The sequence below is a fragment of the Ambystoma mexicanum genome, chromosome 13 (genome assembly GCF_040938575.1).
Source record: "Ambystoma mexicanum isolate Mex_15411 chromosome 13, UKY_AmexF1_1, whole genome shotgun sequence".
NCBI lineage: Eukaryota > Metazoa > Chordata > Amphibia > Caudata > Ambystomatidae > Ambystoma > Ambystoma mexicanum.
In genome coordinates this window covers 747,030,823-747,050,912 of record NC_090938.1, presented here as the reverse complement: position 1 = coordinate 747,050,912, position 20,090 = coordinate 747,030,823, and the positions used below count along the sequence as shown (strand labels likewise).

Below are 20,090 nucleotides of genomic sequence, written 5' to 3'. Positions count from 1 at the left end.
CAACTTACCAGGCCTATCCTATGCCTCGCATAGATGAATTATTGGAGAAGCTGGGGCGGCCCAATATTTGACAACCATAGACCTTACTAAAGGTTACTGGCAAATCCCTTTAAGACAAGAGGACAAGGTCAAAACAGCCTTTGTGACTCCATCTGGATTATACCAGTTCACGGTATTACCGTTTGGCCTACATGGAGCACCGTCTACTTTCCACTCACTAATGAACCAGATATTATCACCTCATGGGGACTACTGTTCAGCCTATTTAGATGAGATAATAGTGTTTAGCAACTGTTGGAACGATCATCTCATCCATCTGGAAAAAGTAATAACCGAACTAGACAAAGCCGGTTTAAAAATCAACCCAAAGAAAACCACAATAGGAGCACAACAGACCAGATATTTGGGATATCTGGTTGGAGGAGGGAAAATCCGACCTCAGTTGGACAAAGTGGATGCCATACTACAGCTTCCTATGCCGAGTAACCGCAAACAAATCAGAGCCTTTTTAGGGTTTGTAGGTTACTACAAGAGATTCATCCCTTTATTCTCTTCCATAGCAGCTCCATTGACAGAGGCCCTGAAATCTACCTACAAACAAACTTTGCACTCTGACCCTGAGGCCCTTCAAGCCTTCAATCAGTTAAATAAGGCCATCTCAACTCTCTCGGTTCTACGGTGTCCCGATTTCAAAGAGGAGTTCTTCTTACAGACGGATGCATCCGGTTCCGGGCTAGGTGCAGTGCTTTCACAGGGGGTTGAGGATAGCTTATACCCTGTTGCCTTTATCAGTCGAAAACTCTTGGCACATGAAATGGCATAATTGACTATTGAAAAGGAGTGCCTTGCGATCAAGTGGGCTGTGGAGACTCTGAGGTATTACCTCTTGGGGCGAACTTTTACGGTATTCACGGACCACGCCCCTTTACAGTGGCCGCAATTCATAAAGATTCCAACCAAAGAATACTGCGTTGGTTTCTTACCCTCCAGGCTTTTTGTTTCAAAACCCTACACAGACCAGCGGCGTTCCAGGTGGTGCGGGATTACTTATCCAGAAGTGTAGATCAACCCGAACGGCTCGATCCTTCGGGGAGGGTTTGTGAACGTGTGGATGCGGAGGCCGGGCCTGAATTAAGTGACGGCCGCGAGGCTGTGTGGAATGCCGGCCGCCAGAATGCCGGCCGCGAGGCCGGGGCTGCATTAAGTGACGGCCGCGAAGCGGAGGCTAAAGTAAACCCCCGTCGCGAGCCGGAGCATAAATTACCTGCTGACCGCGAGGCAGGGCGGCTTTTGAGGGGAACCCCAGACAAGGCTAAACCACATAACAGCGGCAATACGGGACGGATCCCGGCCGCGGTTACATCAGAGAAAACGGAACACTCAAAGAGCGAACCCAGATGGGAGGGGGTTGACGAGGCAGTAACTGTAACCCACGAAGGAAAAGACACAAACTTAATAATACCCGCTTCCCGCTCAGGCATACAAACATTAAACTTACCTGGTACTCCGGTCGGTGGCAGCACGTGGAAGGGAAAATTAACTGGAACAGGGAAGGAGACATCTTGGCAACCTTCGTTCAGAGAGGAAGGGGGCGGGACTTATGGGGATATTTATAGACTTAACCACCAAGTACATTCTGATTGGCCAAGAGCCTTCTGTCCCCTATATAAGGAAGAAACTAACAACGGACTGTGTGTGTTTCATCTGATTCCTTTCAGAACGTCCGAGCTGAGAGAGAGAGAGCCACACCGGAGACGCTTTGGGCCTACGAGGATTAACTTAAGAAGGCTACAAGTGCATCCCTACCAAGGAAAGAGCAGAAGATTGAACTGAAAATATATTTGATTTTTTTTTTTTCCTGAATAAAAGGCTGTTAATTTCTAAATTCCGGTCCTCCTGCCTCATCCTTACATACACATATACAATAAATAATACACAAAATAGCAATACACAGAAGTAAAACCAGAATTGACATGCACTTATACATACACTTATTGACATTGATAGTTAAATAGTTAGAAAGCCGCTGTATCAGACGATCAACAATCAATCGGCAATTAATCACAATCAGTGTCAAATTCATAGTTGCCACCATGCATATTTAATAAATAAGATGTATCAATAGTGTGTTAAAATACATAAAAGCAGGTTACCAAGTTTAAACAATTTAAACAGTACAACAATAAACGAAAAACTGATAAGGAACTCAGCAACTTGGCAGCATATATTGAGATATTGAAATATTGAAATAATCAGGGTCACCATATCCTCGTCACCTTCTGTGCCCCATTTAACCGGGGCGTAGATACGTTAAAGTGCATTTTCATTTCCTTCTTTATATACCGTAATTAAATGTGTTTCCACCACCTTCCATACTCTATACAAGGCAATATGCAAACCCCTATTATAGGTATTTAAGCATTTCTCCCAGAATGACAGATCCTTAATGGTGTCAAGTTGGTATACGAATTTACTCAAATGTTTCATGTATACTGGACCCAATCCTGCACATTCTGTCAAAACATGTGTAGCTGACTCAGTGTGTGCCTTTTCAAGGCACACACGACATAAACACTCCTGTTCCGGCAGAGCAAGTGAATGGCCTGAAACACTCTACACCGGAATCCTATTAATACGTAATAGAAGAATGAATCTCCTCAATTGAATTGAAGGAGATAAGACTAAATAGGATTGCATCTTCTTGAAGGTGCATAACATATCAGGCTCAAAGGTATAGCTTTTCAACAAGCTGAAATGTACAACATTTTCATTCCAGTCCCACAAGTCTAGGCGTTTTTCAAAGCAACGCCGGAGATTGAAATATTCTTCTCCCCATTTGGGCATCCAACCTATATCTTTAAATAAAGAGTTCACACTCTTTCTAAAGCTGGATTTCATTTCCAATCTCTGCTCTAAATTACCTAGACTTCTCCAGCATGGGATCTGGCATGGATTCACATGCTCGTGAATATTCCCCGTCGTCAGGCTGGGAATCCTCTGTAAAGAAAAAATCAGTTTCATTTCTGAACTGTCTTTCTCCTAACAACCAATCACTGAGCTCATACTGCCCCCAGCCAATGACTGCCCTCCACCCAAGCCCCTCCCCTGGCAGCCATCTTCAGATTTTTACTGCACGTTCCAGTGTTGGGAGTCCTTGTGTTTAGCTCTCGTGCTTTTGCTGCGTTTTTTTTGCTTTTTGAGAGATTTTGCTCTATTTTTCGGTTTATTGAGCCTTGCACTCCATCGATCTACCTTCCGATTGACGAGGACCGTTTCTCAGATTCTTCAACGCCCCTCAAGGGCGGATTTCGTCGAGTTTCTTCGTGGAGGCTTCCAGAAGATTCTCGGGCCTACACCCCGTGGACCATGTCGGAGGAGAAGAAGGATTCAGCCCCTCTGTTCAGACTTTGCTCCACATGCGGCACGAGGAATGTTTTCGCGGACGACAAGCATTCCCAGTGCCTTTACTGCCTGTACCCGACGCACATGGAAGAAGATTGTGCGTTTTGCCAGGAGATGCCGCCTCGCACGCTGCGGGATCAGCATAAACGAATGGCGGATTGGCTGAAGTCCAAGGCCTTTGCTCCAGGTGGGTCCCAGCAGCATGCCTCTCCCAGTACCAAGAAACCTGAGCGGGCTTCTAAGAACTTTGAGGGCGCCCCTCCCGCGGGGGTCCAACAAAAGGCCAAGCACCGCAAGTCCACTGCCTCAGGGAGCGCTGTTGCGGCAGGCTCCTCGGCTGCCAGGGAGCATTCGTCGTCACCGGCCTCTTCTATCACCAGCCAGCTCTCAGGCGCTACGTCTAAGAGGAAGTCGGACCATCCAGGCAAGCTCAAGGTAGCCCTGGAGAAGTCAGCGACGGAGAAGGCCAAGGGGGACCGTGGTGCCGACCCGTCCCCCAAGGAGAAGAAGGCCCGTCAGGACAAGGCACCGGCCCTGCCCGTGAAGGATCAGGCGCACCCTGCGAAGGCCCCGCCTTCCCTTGAGGTGGTGGTGGCTTCCCTCGTGAAGGCCGCGGAGGCAGACCCGCGGGGTACGCTGCCTAAGGTGAGAGTCTCCCTCCCTGCCAGGAGGGAAATGTCTTTCAAGCCCATCAAGAGGACCCCGGTGAAGCAGATGCCGGTTTTCTCCCCGTGACTGTCCACACTGGACGTGAAGAAAGGGGGGGTACGGAGGTACTCCAGGGCACGGATATCTCCTCCGAGGAGGAGCTCATCTGCCTTCAGACCATCCATGAGGGGGTTGGTGACGAAGGTAACGTCGAGGCCACGCCCTATGGCTAGGGCGCAGAGGAGGGCGACGGTGAGGGTGATGACTGCAAAGACACCGTCGAGGAGGACGACGAAGGGCAGCAGGATGACTAGGGTCATGGCTTTACCCCTGCCCCACAGCTTCCCCCCACCTGACTCCCGAGGGGCCTCCTAGGGACCTGGTGCCTCAGCCGCCCCAAAGGGACCTCTCGTGGTCATTCTCTCTACCCTGCACACACTGGTTTCTGAGATCCAGAGGAGGATGCCCGTTACACCAGTGAACCCTCCCTCGGCCCCCTTGCCGGCCGACACGCTGGCTTCGGGGGAGCCACCGTCCAAGAAGAGGAAGAGGCACCCTCCTCCTCCTTGCCACCCTGCGTTCCCGTCTTCCCCCCAGAGGGAGGAGACGTACCTGGATATGGCTATCCAGCGATACAACGACTGGCACGGACGACGACGGGGGTTTGGGTGACCTCCCGTCGCCACCTCCCAGGTCTTCACCGCCGGACGAAATTGGCTCGTTCCACGTGATGATCTCCAGGGCTTCGGAGCTTTTCCAGCTCGCCCCAGAGGAGAAGAAGAGGGAAGGCTTCCCTTACCAACTTCGGGAGGCGAAGAGGAAGACCATAATTTCGGTACCTCTCATGGATGACATTTGGGACGAGGGCCTGGCCCTCATGAAGAACGTCCCCGGCGAAGTCGGACAACCTCGAGAAGAAGTAGAGGGTCCCGGACTCTGCCCCCAATTGCTTGCGGGCCCAGCACTCTCCGGACTCGGTGGTCTCGGCAGTGGCCAAGAAGAAGTCGTCCGGCGCTTTTCTTCAGCTGCACCCACTCCTCCGGACAATGAAGGGAAGAAGTTGGATGCAATGGGACGATGGGTTATCTACTCGGCGGCAACGACCATCAAGGCCGTCAATGCCCTCGCAAACGTAGCGCGCTACGACCGGGAGTTGTGCTTCAAAATAGCACCCCTGCTGGACTTCCTCTCCGATGCCAAGAGGTCAGAAGCAATCAAGATTTTGCAGGAGGGCGAGGTGGCGTCCGACCACGTCATTACGGTGGCCATGGACATTGCCGACGCGGGCTTCCGCCAGATGGGCAACAGCATTTGCCTTCGTCGCCGGGGCTGGCTCAAGGCCACTAATTTTCGCCAGGAGGTCCAGACAGGGGTTTTGGACATGCCCTTTGACAGAGACAACCTTTTCCGGAAGGCTGTTGATGAGTCTCTGCAGGCCATCAAGGCGGACACGGAGACGGCACACGCCCTAGGCACGTTGCAGCAGCAACGGCCATCCAAGTCTCCCCATTCTTCGAAGGGTTACGGTGGGGGCTCCTCTTCTAGCGCCAACCCTCCCGTTCCTCAGCCCAGGACTCTATCCAGGGCCGCTCCAAGGCTTTCGGTGGAGGGAGTCGCCGCCGCCAGGGTTCCCAAGGCGGCCCCAAAGCAGGACTGAACCGGCTGTGACATCAGGCCCCCACCCGTGCACCCCGGTGGGAGGTCGGCTGGCGAGCTTCGTCAGCATGTGGAAGTCAATCTCCACCGACCGATGGGTGCTGGATGCTGTCACCCATGGACACACCCTAGAATTCCAGTGAAAGTGTCCCCGAATACCAGCGGTGGCCCGGCAGGAAAACCACGTCCCGCAACTGCTGTTGGAGGTCCGGGCCATGCTACGAAAAGGGGCGATAGAGCTGGTTCCAAAGCGACTCCGGGGCTCTGGATTTTACTCGCTGTACTTCCTCGTGCGCAAAAAGAACGGGGGCTAGAGGCCGATTCTTGACCTGCGATGTCAGTACATAAAGTCTCAGAAGTTCCGTATGGTCAGTCTTCAACACGTTCTCGGACAGCTAGAAGAGGGGGACTTTCTGTCGTCGTTGGATCTGGAGGATGCGTACTTCCACATCCCGATACACAAGGGTCACCGCAGGTTTCTGCGCTTCGCTGTTCAAGGGAAGCATTATCAGTTCAAGGCCCTTCCCTTCGGACTGAATTCAGTGCCAAGGGTCTTCGCCAAGTGCCTGGCGCTGGTGGCGGCACATCTGCGGCTGCAGGGGATCCACGTCTACCCCTACCTGGACGACTGGCTCATCCGGGCTGGCTCCCGCGACACCGCCGTCAAACACACAGCGAGGACCGTCCTCCTGCTGACAGATCTGGGGTTCTCAGTGAATTATGCCAAGTCCTGCTTGACTCCATCTCAGGACGCGCTGTTCCTGGGATCCCGTCTCAACACAGTATCATGCCTGGCGTCACCGTCGGAGGAGAGAGTGGCGGCCATCTTGGGCATGGTGCAACGGCTGCTCGCTATGACGGTCGCCACAGTGAGGACCATCAAGTCTCTGCTCGGCATGATGTCGTCATGCATTTACCTCATCCAGCCCTGCCGGCTGCAGATGGGGCCGCTGCAGGAGTTCCTCGACGCCCGTTGGATTCAGGTGTTCAGAAGCTTCCAAGACAAGATCGCTCTCGACAAGGGTTTCCGTCGAGCGATAAGATGGTGGGGCATTCGCCCACACCTCACCGGAGGCGCAGATTTCCAGGTCCCATCGTATCCGGAGACAGTGATGACGGACGCCTCCCTGGAGGGATGAGGTTCCCACACCGGGAGTCTCCACGTCAGGGGCCTGTGGTTGCCGGAGAAGTTGTTGCACATCAACGTACTGGAGCTGCAAGCAGTTTTTTGGGCCGTCAGATCGTTCCTGCCGTCCCTCAGGGGCAAGATGGTGCGGATCTTCACAGACAACACCACCACGATGTTTTACATCAGAAAACAGGGGGGCACCAGGTCTCCAGCGCTCTCCAAAGAAGCGCAGGACTTATGGCATTGGGCCGTCACTCAGGGAATGTTCCTCGTCCCGTTTCATCTGGCGGGGGTCAAGAACACGGTTGCCGACTCACTGAGCAGAGAACTCCGCTTGTGCCACGAGTGGGAGCTCCGGCAGGACCTAGTGGAGAACCTGTGCGGCAATCCGAACGCCAAATGCCAGAGATTTGCCAGCAAGTTTCCCCAGGAGGGGAGCATAGGGGACGCATTCTCATTCCCTTGGGAAGGCCTTTTTCTGTATGCGTTCCCCCCAATGCCGTTTTTACTTCGAGTCATCAGTCTACTCAAACAGTGCCAGTGCCGGATGATTCTCGTCGCACCGGCGTGGCCGAGGCAGGTCTGGTACCTGGACCTTCTCGGCCTGTCAGCGGCACCGCCAGTCAAGCTGCCAGTGGTTGCGGATCTTCTCGCCTGAGAAGGAGGCGCCATGCTTCACCACGACCCAGGGTCTCTGCACCTGAAGGCCTGGCTCCTGCAGCGCTAGAATTCAGTGGCTATGATCTCCCGGCGGACTGCAAGGAAGTTCTCTCCAAGGCTAGGGCATCATCTACTTTGAAATGCTATGGACTGAAGTGGAAGAGATTCGCTATTTGGTGCCGTTCTAAGAAGAGCGACCCTCTGAGGGTCAAGGCCCCTCAGGTGCTTCCATACTTGCTGTTGTTGGCCAAGTCGGGGCTGGCCCACGCCTCCTTTAAGATTCATCTTGGGCCGGGCCATCTCCCGCTACACCAGATCCCCAGGACGGCCATCCTTGTGGTTGCATCGATTGGTCAAGGAATTCGTCAAGGGACTATTCCGCTCGTTCCCGCCGGTGAAGGCTCCTGCCCTGGCGTGGGAACTCAATGTGGTGCTGACTAGGCTCATGGGTCCTCAATTCGAGCCTCTGCATTCTGCACCACTCAAGTTTTTGCCGTGGAAAACGGCTTTTCTCATGGCCATCACCTCTGCACGGCGAGTGGGGGAGATCCAGGCCCTATCCTGTAAACCACCTTACTTGACTTTCTACGAGACGAGGGTGGTGCTGCGGACGCACCCCTCCTTCATGCCCAAGGTGCTGTCGGACTTTCATCTAAACAAGCCCTTGGTGTTACCTGTGTTTTTTCCGACTCCTTTGTTGCCGGCTGAAAGGACTTTGCACTCGCTGGATGTGGCTAGAGCGCTGAAGTTCTACCTGGCCCGCACGAAGAGTTTCCGGAAGACTTCTCAGCTTTTTGTTAACTTTGGTCCTGTGAACCATGGGAAGGCCAAGGCTTCCATTTCCAGGTGGCTTTCCGGCTGTATCTCGCACTGTCACTGGTTGTCAAACCGACCGCTGCCTGGCTGTCCGAGAGCCCACTCTACCAGAGTGATCGCTGCTACAACAGCGTTCCTGTCTGGTGTGCCCCTGCTGGACATCTGCAGGGCTGCTACGTGGAGGTCGACACACACCATCACAAGATTCTACTGCATCGACAGGGATCCCAGGGAGGAGTCCAGAGTCGGCCAAGCAGTGCTGCACAACCTGTTGGCTTGAAGGTGAGCCTGGTGAGGAGGTAAGAGATGCTTATGTTGAGCCTTGCCACCTCCCGTGGTTGTGCATGTGTGTACTGCTATGTATTCTTTATTCATGAGTATGTGAATCCATGCCAGACCCCATGCTGGAGAAGGAACAAGTTGCTTACCTGTAACTGTTGTTCTCCAGTATGGATTCACATGCGAACCCTCCCGCCTACCCCTCTGCGGCTCTTCTCTTGGTCCTACTGCCACTTTACGTGCTGCCAAATCTGAAGATGGCTGCCAGGGGAGGGGCTTGGGTGGAGGGCAGTCATTGGCTGGGGGCAGTATGACCCAGAGCTCAGTGATTGGTTGTTAGGAGAAAGACCGTTCAGAAATGAAACTTAAACAGATTTTTTCCTTTACCAAGGATTCCCAGCCTGACGACGGAATATTTATGAGCGTGTGAATCCATGCCAGACCCATGCTGGAGAACAACAGTTACAGGTAAGTAACTTGTTCCTTTCTAGGAGAGGATTATATGGTCCATTCACAATTTTTATGTGCATGATAGATCTCTTCTTCAGGACCAAAGATTTGAGTGAATCAATACCCAGCTCGAGCCTCAGTATAGCCATGGGGACACACTTAGGTAAACCCAGTAATTTCCTCCAAAATCTACCCTCAATCAGCTGGAGACACTTTAAATCAATATCTACCAGACTCTCCAGGCCGTAAATGACAGCCGGAACAAGACACTGTAGATACAATTGAATAGTAATTGAATGCTGTCCACTGTAATCCTTGTATGTTTTACTTATGTACCTGTAACCAAGAGACCTCACAGTCGCATGTAACCAACTTAAACCAAAACTCTGCTACGCAATCATGTAACAGCGCCACGATGCCTCTGGGCTGCATGTGCGCTATACAAATGCAAATAAATAAATACAATTGTCTTATTCCAGCCAGCGAATATCCTGCCCTTCTTCTAGCAAGTGCAGTCAATTGTGCTGCCTTCCTAGCACGGCCTTCGATGCATATTTTAAAGCCCGCTCCAGCCTCAAATTCGACCCCCAGATATTTGTACTGCAAAGTATAGGCAATCTCAGTGTCCTGCACCAGCAGCCTGGGTCTGGCTATTCATTTGCCAGCAAATAACATAAACTGTGTTTTTCCCCTGTTAATAACAAGCCCGTTCTTATCCGGATAGGCCCAGAGAGCGTTGGCTATGCGTTGGATGCGACTGAAAGTGTGATCCAGGAGCACCAGATCGTCTGCATAATCCAGTACCGTGCAATGCGTGTCATCTATTTTAGGGGGACAGCCTCTTGTCTGGGACAAAAACAGGGGAAGGTCTGAGACATAGAGATTATATAATAGAGGAGCCGTGACACAACGCCGGGCTTAACCACACAGATTTGAATAACGGGGCTGGTCATAGCCCCACCACTATCCAGTCTCAGACACACCGTGTTGTTACTGTGTAGTAACTAGGTAATAGAGTATCCCCGATGGGCAGCCTAATAAATCTAATTTGCGCCAGAGCAAATCCCTCCTGACTGTATTGAAAGCTGCTTTAAAGTCGATAAAAACAGCATATAAAGGGGGATTATTTGGGCCTTGTGCTTGCTTAACCAATGAATCCACACTGGTATCTATCCAAAATACTACCATGTTCTACCCACTTTTGTAATTCCTTAAGAAGGAATGAAGCAAAAAGCTTCCCAGTAGAGTCCAACATAGATAGCAGTCGGTAGTTAACAGGGTCCAGGGGAGAGACTTTTTTTAGTATTGGAACAAGAATTGCAGTTTGCCATGAGATCGGAATTGTGCCTTCAGCGAGGACCTTATCAAATAATATTTCAAGTAGGGAGGACCAAAAATGGGGATTATGCCATCAAGCCATTGGGTCCAGGAGCCCGAGAAGATTTTAAACTCTTAATTTTCATATATATGTCCTCTTCAATAATCTTAAATACCAAACCAGACGGTTTAAACTCTATCTGAGAAGGTAATGGCCCCGGGGGAAGGAATTACGCTGAGCCAGGAACACCACCCACTCATGCTCATTAATGGGGTTAATCATAGATTGTTTAATGCATCCCTTTGCTTCACCCAAGATGGCCCAAATGCTACGCGAGTCACCATTACACAAAATAGTCGCTATTTCTTGCCAGGCCGGCAGAATGTAGAGTCCGATCCTACCCTGCCCTCCCCGGGGGTCTCTCATTCAAAATGTATCCGAATGTAGAGATTCCCGAGCGCACCCTGTCCTCCCCGGGGGTCTCTCATTCAAAATGTATCTGAATATAGAGATTCCCGAGCCCACCCTCTCCTCCCTGGGGGTCTCTCATTCAAAATGTATCAGAATGTAGATATCCCTGAGCCCACCTTCTCCTCCCCGGGGATCTCTCATTTAGAATGTAGACATTCCCGAGCCCACCCTCTCCTCCCCAGGGGTCTCTCATACCAAAATGTATCAGAATGTCGAGATTCCTGAGCCCACCCTCTCCTCTCCAGAGGTCTCTCATTCAGAGTGTAGATATACCCCAGCCCACCCTCTCCTCCTCGGGGGTCTCTCATTCAGAATGTAGAGATTCCCCAGACCACACTCTGCTCTCCGGGGGTCTCTCATTCAGAATGTGCCTCCCAGTAGTGGCTCCTTTGCCCTTCCTCACTCCCCTGCCGGTCTCTTGTTTCTCATTTATCACACGTGTGGTGCTGTCTACCCCTCTGTTTTACAGGGGATATACCTCCCCTCCCTTTCGTGCATGTTTATTCAGAGCCTTCCTTTCCCATCTTTAGGAATGGCGTCTCTCCCCCCCCCCCTTATCTCACCGTTTAGACCCCATTACTCTCACTTGTCACTGGAGGCTGAGGGTTATATGCAGCATCTTTCTATAATTCTCAGGTGCAGTGAAGTGAAGGCTCTGAAGCCCCAGGAAGATGCCGCTGGAATGGAGACGACGCTGCAGAGCACCACGCGACATGCCCACCTGCAGGAAAAGCTCACAGAATTAAAAGGTAGATATGAGTCCAGGCCCACCCAAGAGGTGATGCTGATCGGGAAGGCTTTTCCAACCATCTCAACGCACTTGTTTAATTGAAATGCATGTAAATATGCACAGCTAAATGAAAAACAAACACGTTGGCATTCTTGTACTTGTATAGCGCACAGGTAGATAGCAAGCAATGGGGAGCGTCACAATGGTTGAGTCCAGGTGCCGAGAGCCGCATACCCTGAATGCTATTACCTGGTGCACCGAGTTTTTAGAGAAATTCCTTATATAGCAAGGTCTTCCGTTTTTTCGTAAACTGCAGGCATAATGGTGCTGCGCGGTTAGGATCGTGTGCCACAGTGCTGGCGCATAATGGGGGATCTTTCTCTTCCTGTCCATTTGCTTTTGGGCATGTATTTATTTCCAGTCTTGCCAGGGTGTGGCATCTGGAATTGCTCTGGCTTCCTAATGTGACCAGTTCCTTTGCTAGGCACATGTGTGGCTGGGTTACCACAGCCTTGTATGTAATAAAGGCTATTTTAAAGATTATTTGGGCAGTTAGAAAGGTTGGGGGAATGCAGTCAAACTGTTTGATGCCGATGATTCGTGTGGTGCGAGGGTTGAGGGGGGAGGTCAGAGAGGAGTAGGTTTCCACTTCCAGGTGGGCTAGAACTGAGGACTACTGCAACCCTGAAACCCAAGGCTGGCTAGAAAGATTTGATTGTGTGCAGTCCGGCTAGTTGCTACCAAGCCGTCTGGGCATTTTTGTCGCTTGGGGATAGCTTTGGCGTGAACTCTTTGAGGTCCATGTTAGCTAGCCATGATTGAATGAGTGTTTGATTGGATGAACCATGATTGGATGAGTGTTTGATTGGATGAGTATTTGATTGGTGGGGTTCCCGACAAGCAAAAACCATGTTTTTTGTGGAGTCGATTATAAGAAATGAACCGGTCATCCATGACTGGATGAAAAAACTAAATGCATATACATTTCACTGATAATGCACTCGTTGACTTGTACATAAAACTCATTACATAAAACTCATCAAATCTAGCAAAATATGTAGTGGTGTGAAAAAAGATGAACTGGAAAATTAAATTATAAATATTCAATTTAGTTAGTCAAAATAACTCCTAAAAAAGGATAAATGGAAGGACTAGCACAAATCATTAAAGAAGGGGAGCGGGAGAAGTTAGAAGGGGACAATAAAAGGCTAACCAGTCTTTTACCATTTTACTTTAGAGAAGGGAGGAACACAACTTTAAAATAAATTATAATGCAGAAAAAATAAACCAAACGGTTGTTGATATTAAAAGGAGACGTGCCAAAAGACTTCTTTCATTAAAAAAATGTGTTGCAAAAATAAAGAGATTTTATTTCGGTCAGAAGTATTGTGGTGAAAAGACAGATCCGGTAGAATATGTGTGGCTTGGACCCTCCTCTTCCTGCAGTGGAAACTGAGCGGTTCTGCAGTCGCGGCTGCAAGGGCTGTTGTCGCCCTATACCATGTGTTGGAGGTCGTAATGACGCATGTACATATGTTGATAGTGTACGGTTAGTAGTTTTGCTTCCCAGTGATTTTCATTGATAAGAGATGGTTCAAGGCCTAATAAATAGTAGTGCATTTGTATACATTCTGTGCTTAATTGAACCCATCACCACCCACACTCTCCCAAGTCTAAGCCTTACTGCCCAGTCACACTACCTTCATAGAGTTTGGCTAGACATTAGTGTCGTCCTGTTCACCAGAATAGGGTGGCCTCTGAGAATCTATCCATAGGGCTGATTCTGAATATCGTCTCTTTACCACCTCAGTAGACCATGTCTCCTGATTAGAGTAGAGTAGAGAGAACCCCAAAAGGCCAATAAAGACATGAATGATATCCTGAGAGCGGTGCATCAGGGACCCCTTGGCCTCTGAATAGTTTGAATACAGGTCTGACCGTACTCGCGACACAACAGTCTGGCCAACATTGTCTCGGGCATATCGGCTTCCCCAGACTTCTGGATTCGGACCGGCTCAGATAATAATTTAGCCTCACGGTCGGCTTGAACCTGAAACTTGGCAACGCCTTTAGATCTTGTGGTGTTGGGGTAATAGGGTATGTTTGTTCCAATGCATGAAGTTACTCTCCCAATGCAGTCAATTGCAATCGTTCCGATTTGAGAGATGCACAGGTAGGGGGTAATGCAATACCTCGGGGTCACTTTTAAATCCCCCCAAAGTATTGCTTGCAAGGACACTGAGCCAGTATTGGGTTTAAAATAGGAGGTCCTTTTTATCAGATTTAGTGGCATGATATGCCTGATCCAATAAAGAGGCTACATTATCTGTGATCTTAATGCCCTTTTCCCTGGTCCTTTACTGTGTGCTGAGAATGTTAAGCTCTGAGAAAGTGAGATCTGTGGGTGTGTGACCTCCTCTATGGGATGCCGGGGAGGAAATGTCAAAACATTACAATTGGACACCCAAGGTGGTGGGGGTGCAGTGGTGGTAGCTGGAGGGGAGGCATTGGGGGAAGGGCAGGGAGTGCTGGGTTATGTTTTACAGTAGAAACGTTTGGGATCTAATACATCACTTGTTTTTCTTTTACTACAGAAACATTTCCTGCAGAAATGGGTACGTTTAATTAATGGTAATAAATATATTTAACATACTTCAATGTCTCGCTGGTTTGTCTGATTTCACAAACCCTACATTTTCTTCTTACTTTCAGATTGGAGATACGTGAAATCCTGTGAACGTGAGTACTTGTGATTTACAAATCCCAAACTCTAACCCTCCATGAGGCCTCCTGGATCTCAGGAGTCACTGTTAGGCGAGGCAGCCACAGTCCCCTGCAGTGACGATCGCTCATAGGAAAGGAAAATGAGTCACATAGAGTCACCAGTAGTTGAGGCAGCTTGAGTCCCCTGCAGCGACACTTGGTCATAGGAAAGGAAACAGTAATACGAGATCCCCCCCCAAATCCTCCCACCTGCATTCTGAGGGTAATAGGAAGCGTGGAGGAGAGATGTCGGGCAGCAGACATGAAAAAACATGTAAAATATGTGCAGATGGAGCGCTGCAGGGTTACCGTGTGCAGAGCACCTCTGGTCAAAATGCAAAAAGAAAAGACATATTTCTACAGTACAGAAAGTGTCGGCAGCTTGAAGAGTCTCGGCAGCACTTTCTGTAACGCAGAAAATGTGGCGCTGGCAGCTTGAAAAGAAAACTTATTTCAGACAGTCCTAGAATTTTTTTACGAAAAAGCTAACACTTTGTAAGGAATGCTGCCTCTTTTCATTACTAACAACACCTCCAGGGTGCCGTTAATTAACGCCTCTTTAGGCTGGTGCAGAAAGTGTGCTCTAAACTTCAGAAATCAGTCCTTGCCAGCCCCTTACACATGAGGTGGTTGGCAAGGCTATGCTGTAAATCACGGCTTTGCAGGAGTGGCAGACTTGATATATTGCCGCCACTCTCGGATTACATCAGAATCCATTTCTTCCTGGAAACATGTGTCATTCAACTGAGACACGACACTTTTCCATTTTAACATGCACCTCTGAATCAGGCCTAGAGACACATCACTTTTCCATTTTAACATGCACCTCTGAATCAGGCCTAGAGACACATCACTTTTCCATTTTAACATGCATCTCTGAATCAGGCCTAGAGACACATCACTTTTCCATTTTAACATGCACCTCTGAATCAGGCCCACGTCTGCAATGCAACTCGCAGGAAAGCGATGCTGCGGTTGATTAAGGCCTCTGCACTGCAAGTGGCTTGTGAATATAATTCAAGATCGCTTATCAAGCAAACGGCCTTGATATTACCTGGATTCCAACTCGCCCTTGGTTTATAGTAATGTTGCTGATAGGGTCACTATCATGAACCGGCTCAGTGTAATTTATATAGGAGAGGAGGGGAAAGTGGTCCCTTTCTGTTCTTGTTAGGATCTTCATATTTGGGTACATGTTGATGTTTACAAAGACCTTCTCGATAGTCGATGCACTATTATCAGTTAATCTGGTATACTCCGGCGAAACCCCTGGCCAAAGACCGTTTAGCATGATAAAGCCTCGGGAGTAAATCATAAATGTTGATGATTAATAGAGAAGTTGTATTGCCACACTTCGGGGCCCAATTAATAATAGCAGCAAGCACTTAGTCGCCCGAAGTGCTGATCTTGGTGATTTGGTAAGTGTTATCAACACTAATGATCAATCCTCCTTTTGGTCACCCTTGAGTCCCCTTGTGGCCATAGGTTGAATGGAATGGCGGCCGCCGATTTCCAAGTTATCCTGGAGCCAGGTTTCCTGTAATGCCACTACACAGAAATTGGGGATGTTCTCAAATAAACCATCCGGTTCAGTGAAGTGGGAGAAGCCTCGGGTGTTCCAGGAGAAAATGGTAAAAGACAGGCTAGGATCTGCGTGGATTTTGTGGTTGTAGAATTGAAGATAACCACTGTCAGCTGGTAGCAGCCAACCCTTCTTTCTCTTCTAAGGGAGAGTGAATATCAACATGGCTTAACCCAAGAGCATCAATGGCGACAGAAATAGCGTTGGCTTGTGAGCTGGGAGATAGTTTTGATTTAGGGGTCTAGTTGAAAGCAAACGAACAAGTCTACTAGATTTCAGTACCCCCCTAACTAGATGCAGCCCAAACTTTCTAGATGGAGCTTTAATAATAGAACAGTCATAACCTAATTTTCCCAAATTAGCATCATGTGACGTGACACAATCTAGTCCAGCGGGATTGTGAAAATAAAATATTGCGCTAGCATAGTACGTCTTCTATGAGGTCAACAATCACGATGTCCTCCGTTTGTAGACACCGCAGAGGAATGATGTCATGAACTAAATGGAAGATGGTTGTTCGATTTGGATAATAGTCCCGACTAACATAAAAACGTCTCTTTACTTTGAGGGCCAAGCAGTCAGCATCCGAATTAGAATTAGGTTGGTAGAGGCCCCTCTTTCCATTTACTGATTTAACGACGCCATTTTCCTCATGGATGGATATTAGGTGGAGCCGTTTAGGTTGCGTGTCTGAAGCAATGGCGTTAGATGGTATCCCATGATTGTCCTCTTGAAAAGGGTTTTCCAAATCTTGCAGAGTGTGGGAATCTTCTGGTAATGGTTGGCACTTAATAGTTTCTGTAATCTGTATAAATGAGCCAGTGCTTTTAGGGGAAACGGCAGTTCTTGCTGATGCCGTCTTTATTTCTGGAGACACCTCTAGTAGAAAGAGTATTGGACTCAGCAGCTGGAAGCCTTTTGATGTAGTTTTGTTTTTTAGTAGGATGTTAAGTGGAGACTTTGATCCTATTTCCTTCTAATGGTAGAGTGTCATATGAGCCCTGATCACTGATCACAAGGGTAGTAACTCTGGAGCTGGAATTAATCAAGCCAGGATTGTTGCCCATCCTGGAATCATCCTATTTAGTATGAGCCTTTTTCATGTGTGCCGCCTTTTTGCACTTTTTACCATTCTTTTTTATTTGTTAGAAGGTTCATTAGTGATTGATCCCTCCTTTGACTCCTCTCCCGGTCTCCCTGTCTCTCATCTCTGCTTGTTTCGCCCAGTCTCTCTCTCTCTCTCTCTCTCTCTCTCTCTCTCTCTCATCCCTGCTTGTTTCTCCCTGTCTCCCATCTCTGCTTGTTTCTCTCAGTCTCTCATCTCTGCTTGTTTCTCCCGGTCTTTCTGTTCCTTTGCTCCAAGTCTTTCTTTCTTGCTGTGTTTATCTGTGACTCTTTCTTTCTTGCTGTGTTTCTCTCTGCCTGTCTTTCATTATTGCTGTGTTTCTCTCTGCCTGCCTTTTGATTATTGCCGTTTCTCTCTGCCTGTCTTTCATTATTGCTGTGTTTCTCTCTGTCTGTCTTTCATTATTGCTGTGTTTCTCTCTGCCTGTCTTTCATTATTGCTGTGTTTCTCTCTGCCTGTCTTTCATTATCACTGGGTTTCTCTCTGCCTGTCTTTCATTATCGCTGTGTTTCTCTCTGACTGCCTCTTTCATGCTGTTTCTCTCTCCCTGTCTTTCTTTCTTGCTGTGTTTCTCTGCCTGCTAATCTTTCTTTCTTGCTGTGTTTCTCTCTCTGCCCCTCTGGGTTTATTTCATACTTTCATCCAATCCCTCACCTTTGGAATCTCAAGCAATATCCAGCATTTGCATTAAAAACATGAGAGAAGCGCCTGTCTTCCCTCAAAACGAGTGCAGAGGGGTGTGGGCGGGGGACCAAGGCGACAGTCCTACCTTTATTTCTTCATTTCTCTCCCTCCTCTTTAGTTTTCTATCTCCTTCCCTCTCTCCTCCCTGCCTCTCTCCCTCTGCTGGGATTTCTATCTCCCTTGCTGTCTGCCTATTGGTCACCGGCTCCTCTATTTCGTCTCTGCGTGTCTTTTTCTCTGCCTTTTCCCGTTATCCCTCTATCTCCCTTTCATACTCCCCACTCTCTGCCCCCTCTGTCTTCCTCTCCCACTCACATTCTCTCCATCTCTTCTGTCTCTGCTTCTCTTGAGTCCATGTTCTCTGTTCTTCCGCCTCCTCTGTTCTTTTCCTAGTGTCTCTCCCCTTTGCAGGCCTGCATTCTCTCCTCTGTCACCGTCTGTCTGTCTCTCTCTCTCTCCTGTATGCCTGTCTCTGTCTTTCCATTTGTGTCTTCCTGGTTAAGTTTCTGTCCATGCTCCTCTGTCACTCACCCGGTCTCCCTCCGTCACTCTCTTCTTGTCACCTCTTTCTCTTCGCCTGTATTTCTCTGGCCTCCGCTGTTAGTTTCCCGCCCTTTTCTCTCTTCGTCTCCTGTCACTACATGTCTCTTTCTTGCTATTTCTCTCTTTTTGCCGTTCCTCCTCTGTGTGTTAGTTTGTCTCTCTGTCTTTCTTGCTTGGCTTCTCTTCTTTCTATGTCCCTTTTCACCTCCTACTACTGTGCCTCAAAGTCCTCCCCACTCCCCTTATCACCCTCACTCGCTCTCCTCTAGTCTTTATCTTTCCTGTTTCTCTCTTAGTCTCTCTCTCTCTCTCTCTCTCTCTCTCTCTCTCTCTCTCTTGTTTTTTTCTCTGTGCTAGTCTGTCTCTCCTGTTGTTTCTCTGTGCTCGTCTCTCTTTCCCGTTCTTTCTCTGTGTTAGTCTGTTGCCCTTTACCGTGGTTTCTCTGTGTTAGTCTGTCTCTTTCCCGTTGTTTCTTTGTGTTAGCCTGTCTCTATCTTTCCTGTTGTTTCTCTGTTAGTCGGTCTCTCTTTCCTGTTTCTCTGTTAGTCTGTCTCTCTTTCCTATTGTTTCTCTCTCGCATCTCTCTCCCCTACCTTCCGATCTGTCTCTTTCTTTCATCTCTGCCTGTCCCACTCTCTGTGTTTGCCTTTTTCTCCCAGTCTCTGCCTGTCGCTGTCTGCCTCTGTGCTCTCTCTTCACCCCTTCACTTCCTTTGCTCGGCAGAGCTGCAGGTCACTCTCTGGCTGGGAGTGAGGTGTGTAAAGATGTCAGAAGAGAGGGGGGTTTGGGGATTTTGGGGGATTTTCCAGGAGTTCACTCTGTTGTATCACGAGGCTGCCTGCGAGGTGGGAGGACTCTCTCCGAATAATATGAGAGGGATTAGAAGTGTCTCTCTGTGTTCCACCTCTGACTGTCTCCCGTTCACTGTCTCTCCTCTCTTCCTCTCTCTGCTTCTCATCATGGCCATGTTGCTCTCTCCCTCTTCACGTGTCTCTCTCTTCCACTCATCCTTTCCTCCATGTGCCGCTCTCTCTGCATCTTCGGCGGTTCCCTCTCGTGTCTCTTTGCCGTTATTGCTCTCTCTTTTCTGTCTTTAATCTGCAATATTTCTTTATTTCTATCCGACATTCACAGTCGGTCTCCTCTCAGCATGTTGTTCAGTCTACCTTTCTGAGTCTCTCTCTACTGTCTGTCTCTCCGTTCTGTCCGTGACTCCTCTCTCCCTGTCTTCTCTGCTGTCTCGTCTCCCCCTCTCTTCTCTGTTGTCTCGTCTCCCCCTCTCTTCTCTGTCTCCTCCCTGCCTGCCTCTCTTCTGTGCCCCTCTCCCTCCCACTCTCCTCTCTGCCTCTGTTCTGTGTCCCTCCCTCCTCTTCTTTGCTGTCTCGTCTCTCCCTCTCTTCTCTGCGGATCTCTTATACGCGACTCTCTCTTCTCCCTGCCTGTCTCTCTTCTGTGTCCCTCTCCCTCCTCTCTGCCATTGTCCTGTCTCTCTATCTTTGCTTGTCCCTTTACTTTCTTGCTCTCTCCTCTGGCTGTCTCTTTCCTCCCTTCTTGCGTTCTTCTCTCTGTTTCTTCATTTTCATTGACCCCCCCCCCCCCCCATTCCTTGCAGACCCGAAGACCCCGTGGGGCCTGAGATGAAGGTGACTGATGGAGGTGGAGAATGAGGAAGTGGGGAGAATTGTGGGGAGGAGGGAGAGGTCTCCCGGTTCTCTGGAATTTGGGGGTCACTTCAGGTTTCATTTAATAATCGGGGAACAGCCTCATTCCCCCTGTGCTGTGGGCGGGGTCTGCAGGTGTCTGGGGACGGAAGGCTGTAATTGGCTGAGCTCT

The 20,090-nt window shown here is 49.2% G+C and overlaps 1 protein-coding gene across 1 annotated transcript in view; it reads left to right on the top strand.

The window, feature by feature from the left end:
- The window catches only part of LOC138520526 (E3 ubiquitin-protein ligase TRIM39-like), a 66,162-nt gene extending 51,850 nt beyond the window's left edge, over nucleotides 1–14,312 (top strand). Inside the window, exons 5-7 of the mRNA XM_069632873.1 lie at nucleotides 11,466–11,578; nucleotides 14,154–14,174; nucleotides 14,272–14,312. Of these exons, the coding sequence (XP_069488974.1) occupies nucleotides 11,466–11,578; nucleotides 14,154–14,174; nucleotides 14,272–14,312 (175 nt within the window). The remainder of the gene's footprint in view (nucleotides 1–11,465; nucleotides 11,579–14,153; nucleotides 14,175–14,271) is intronic.
- Nucleotides 14,313–20,090: the final 5,778 nt, after the last annotated feature.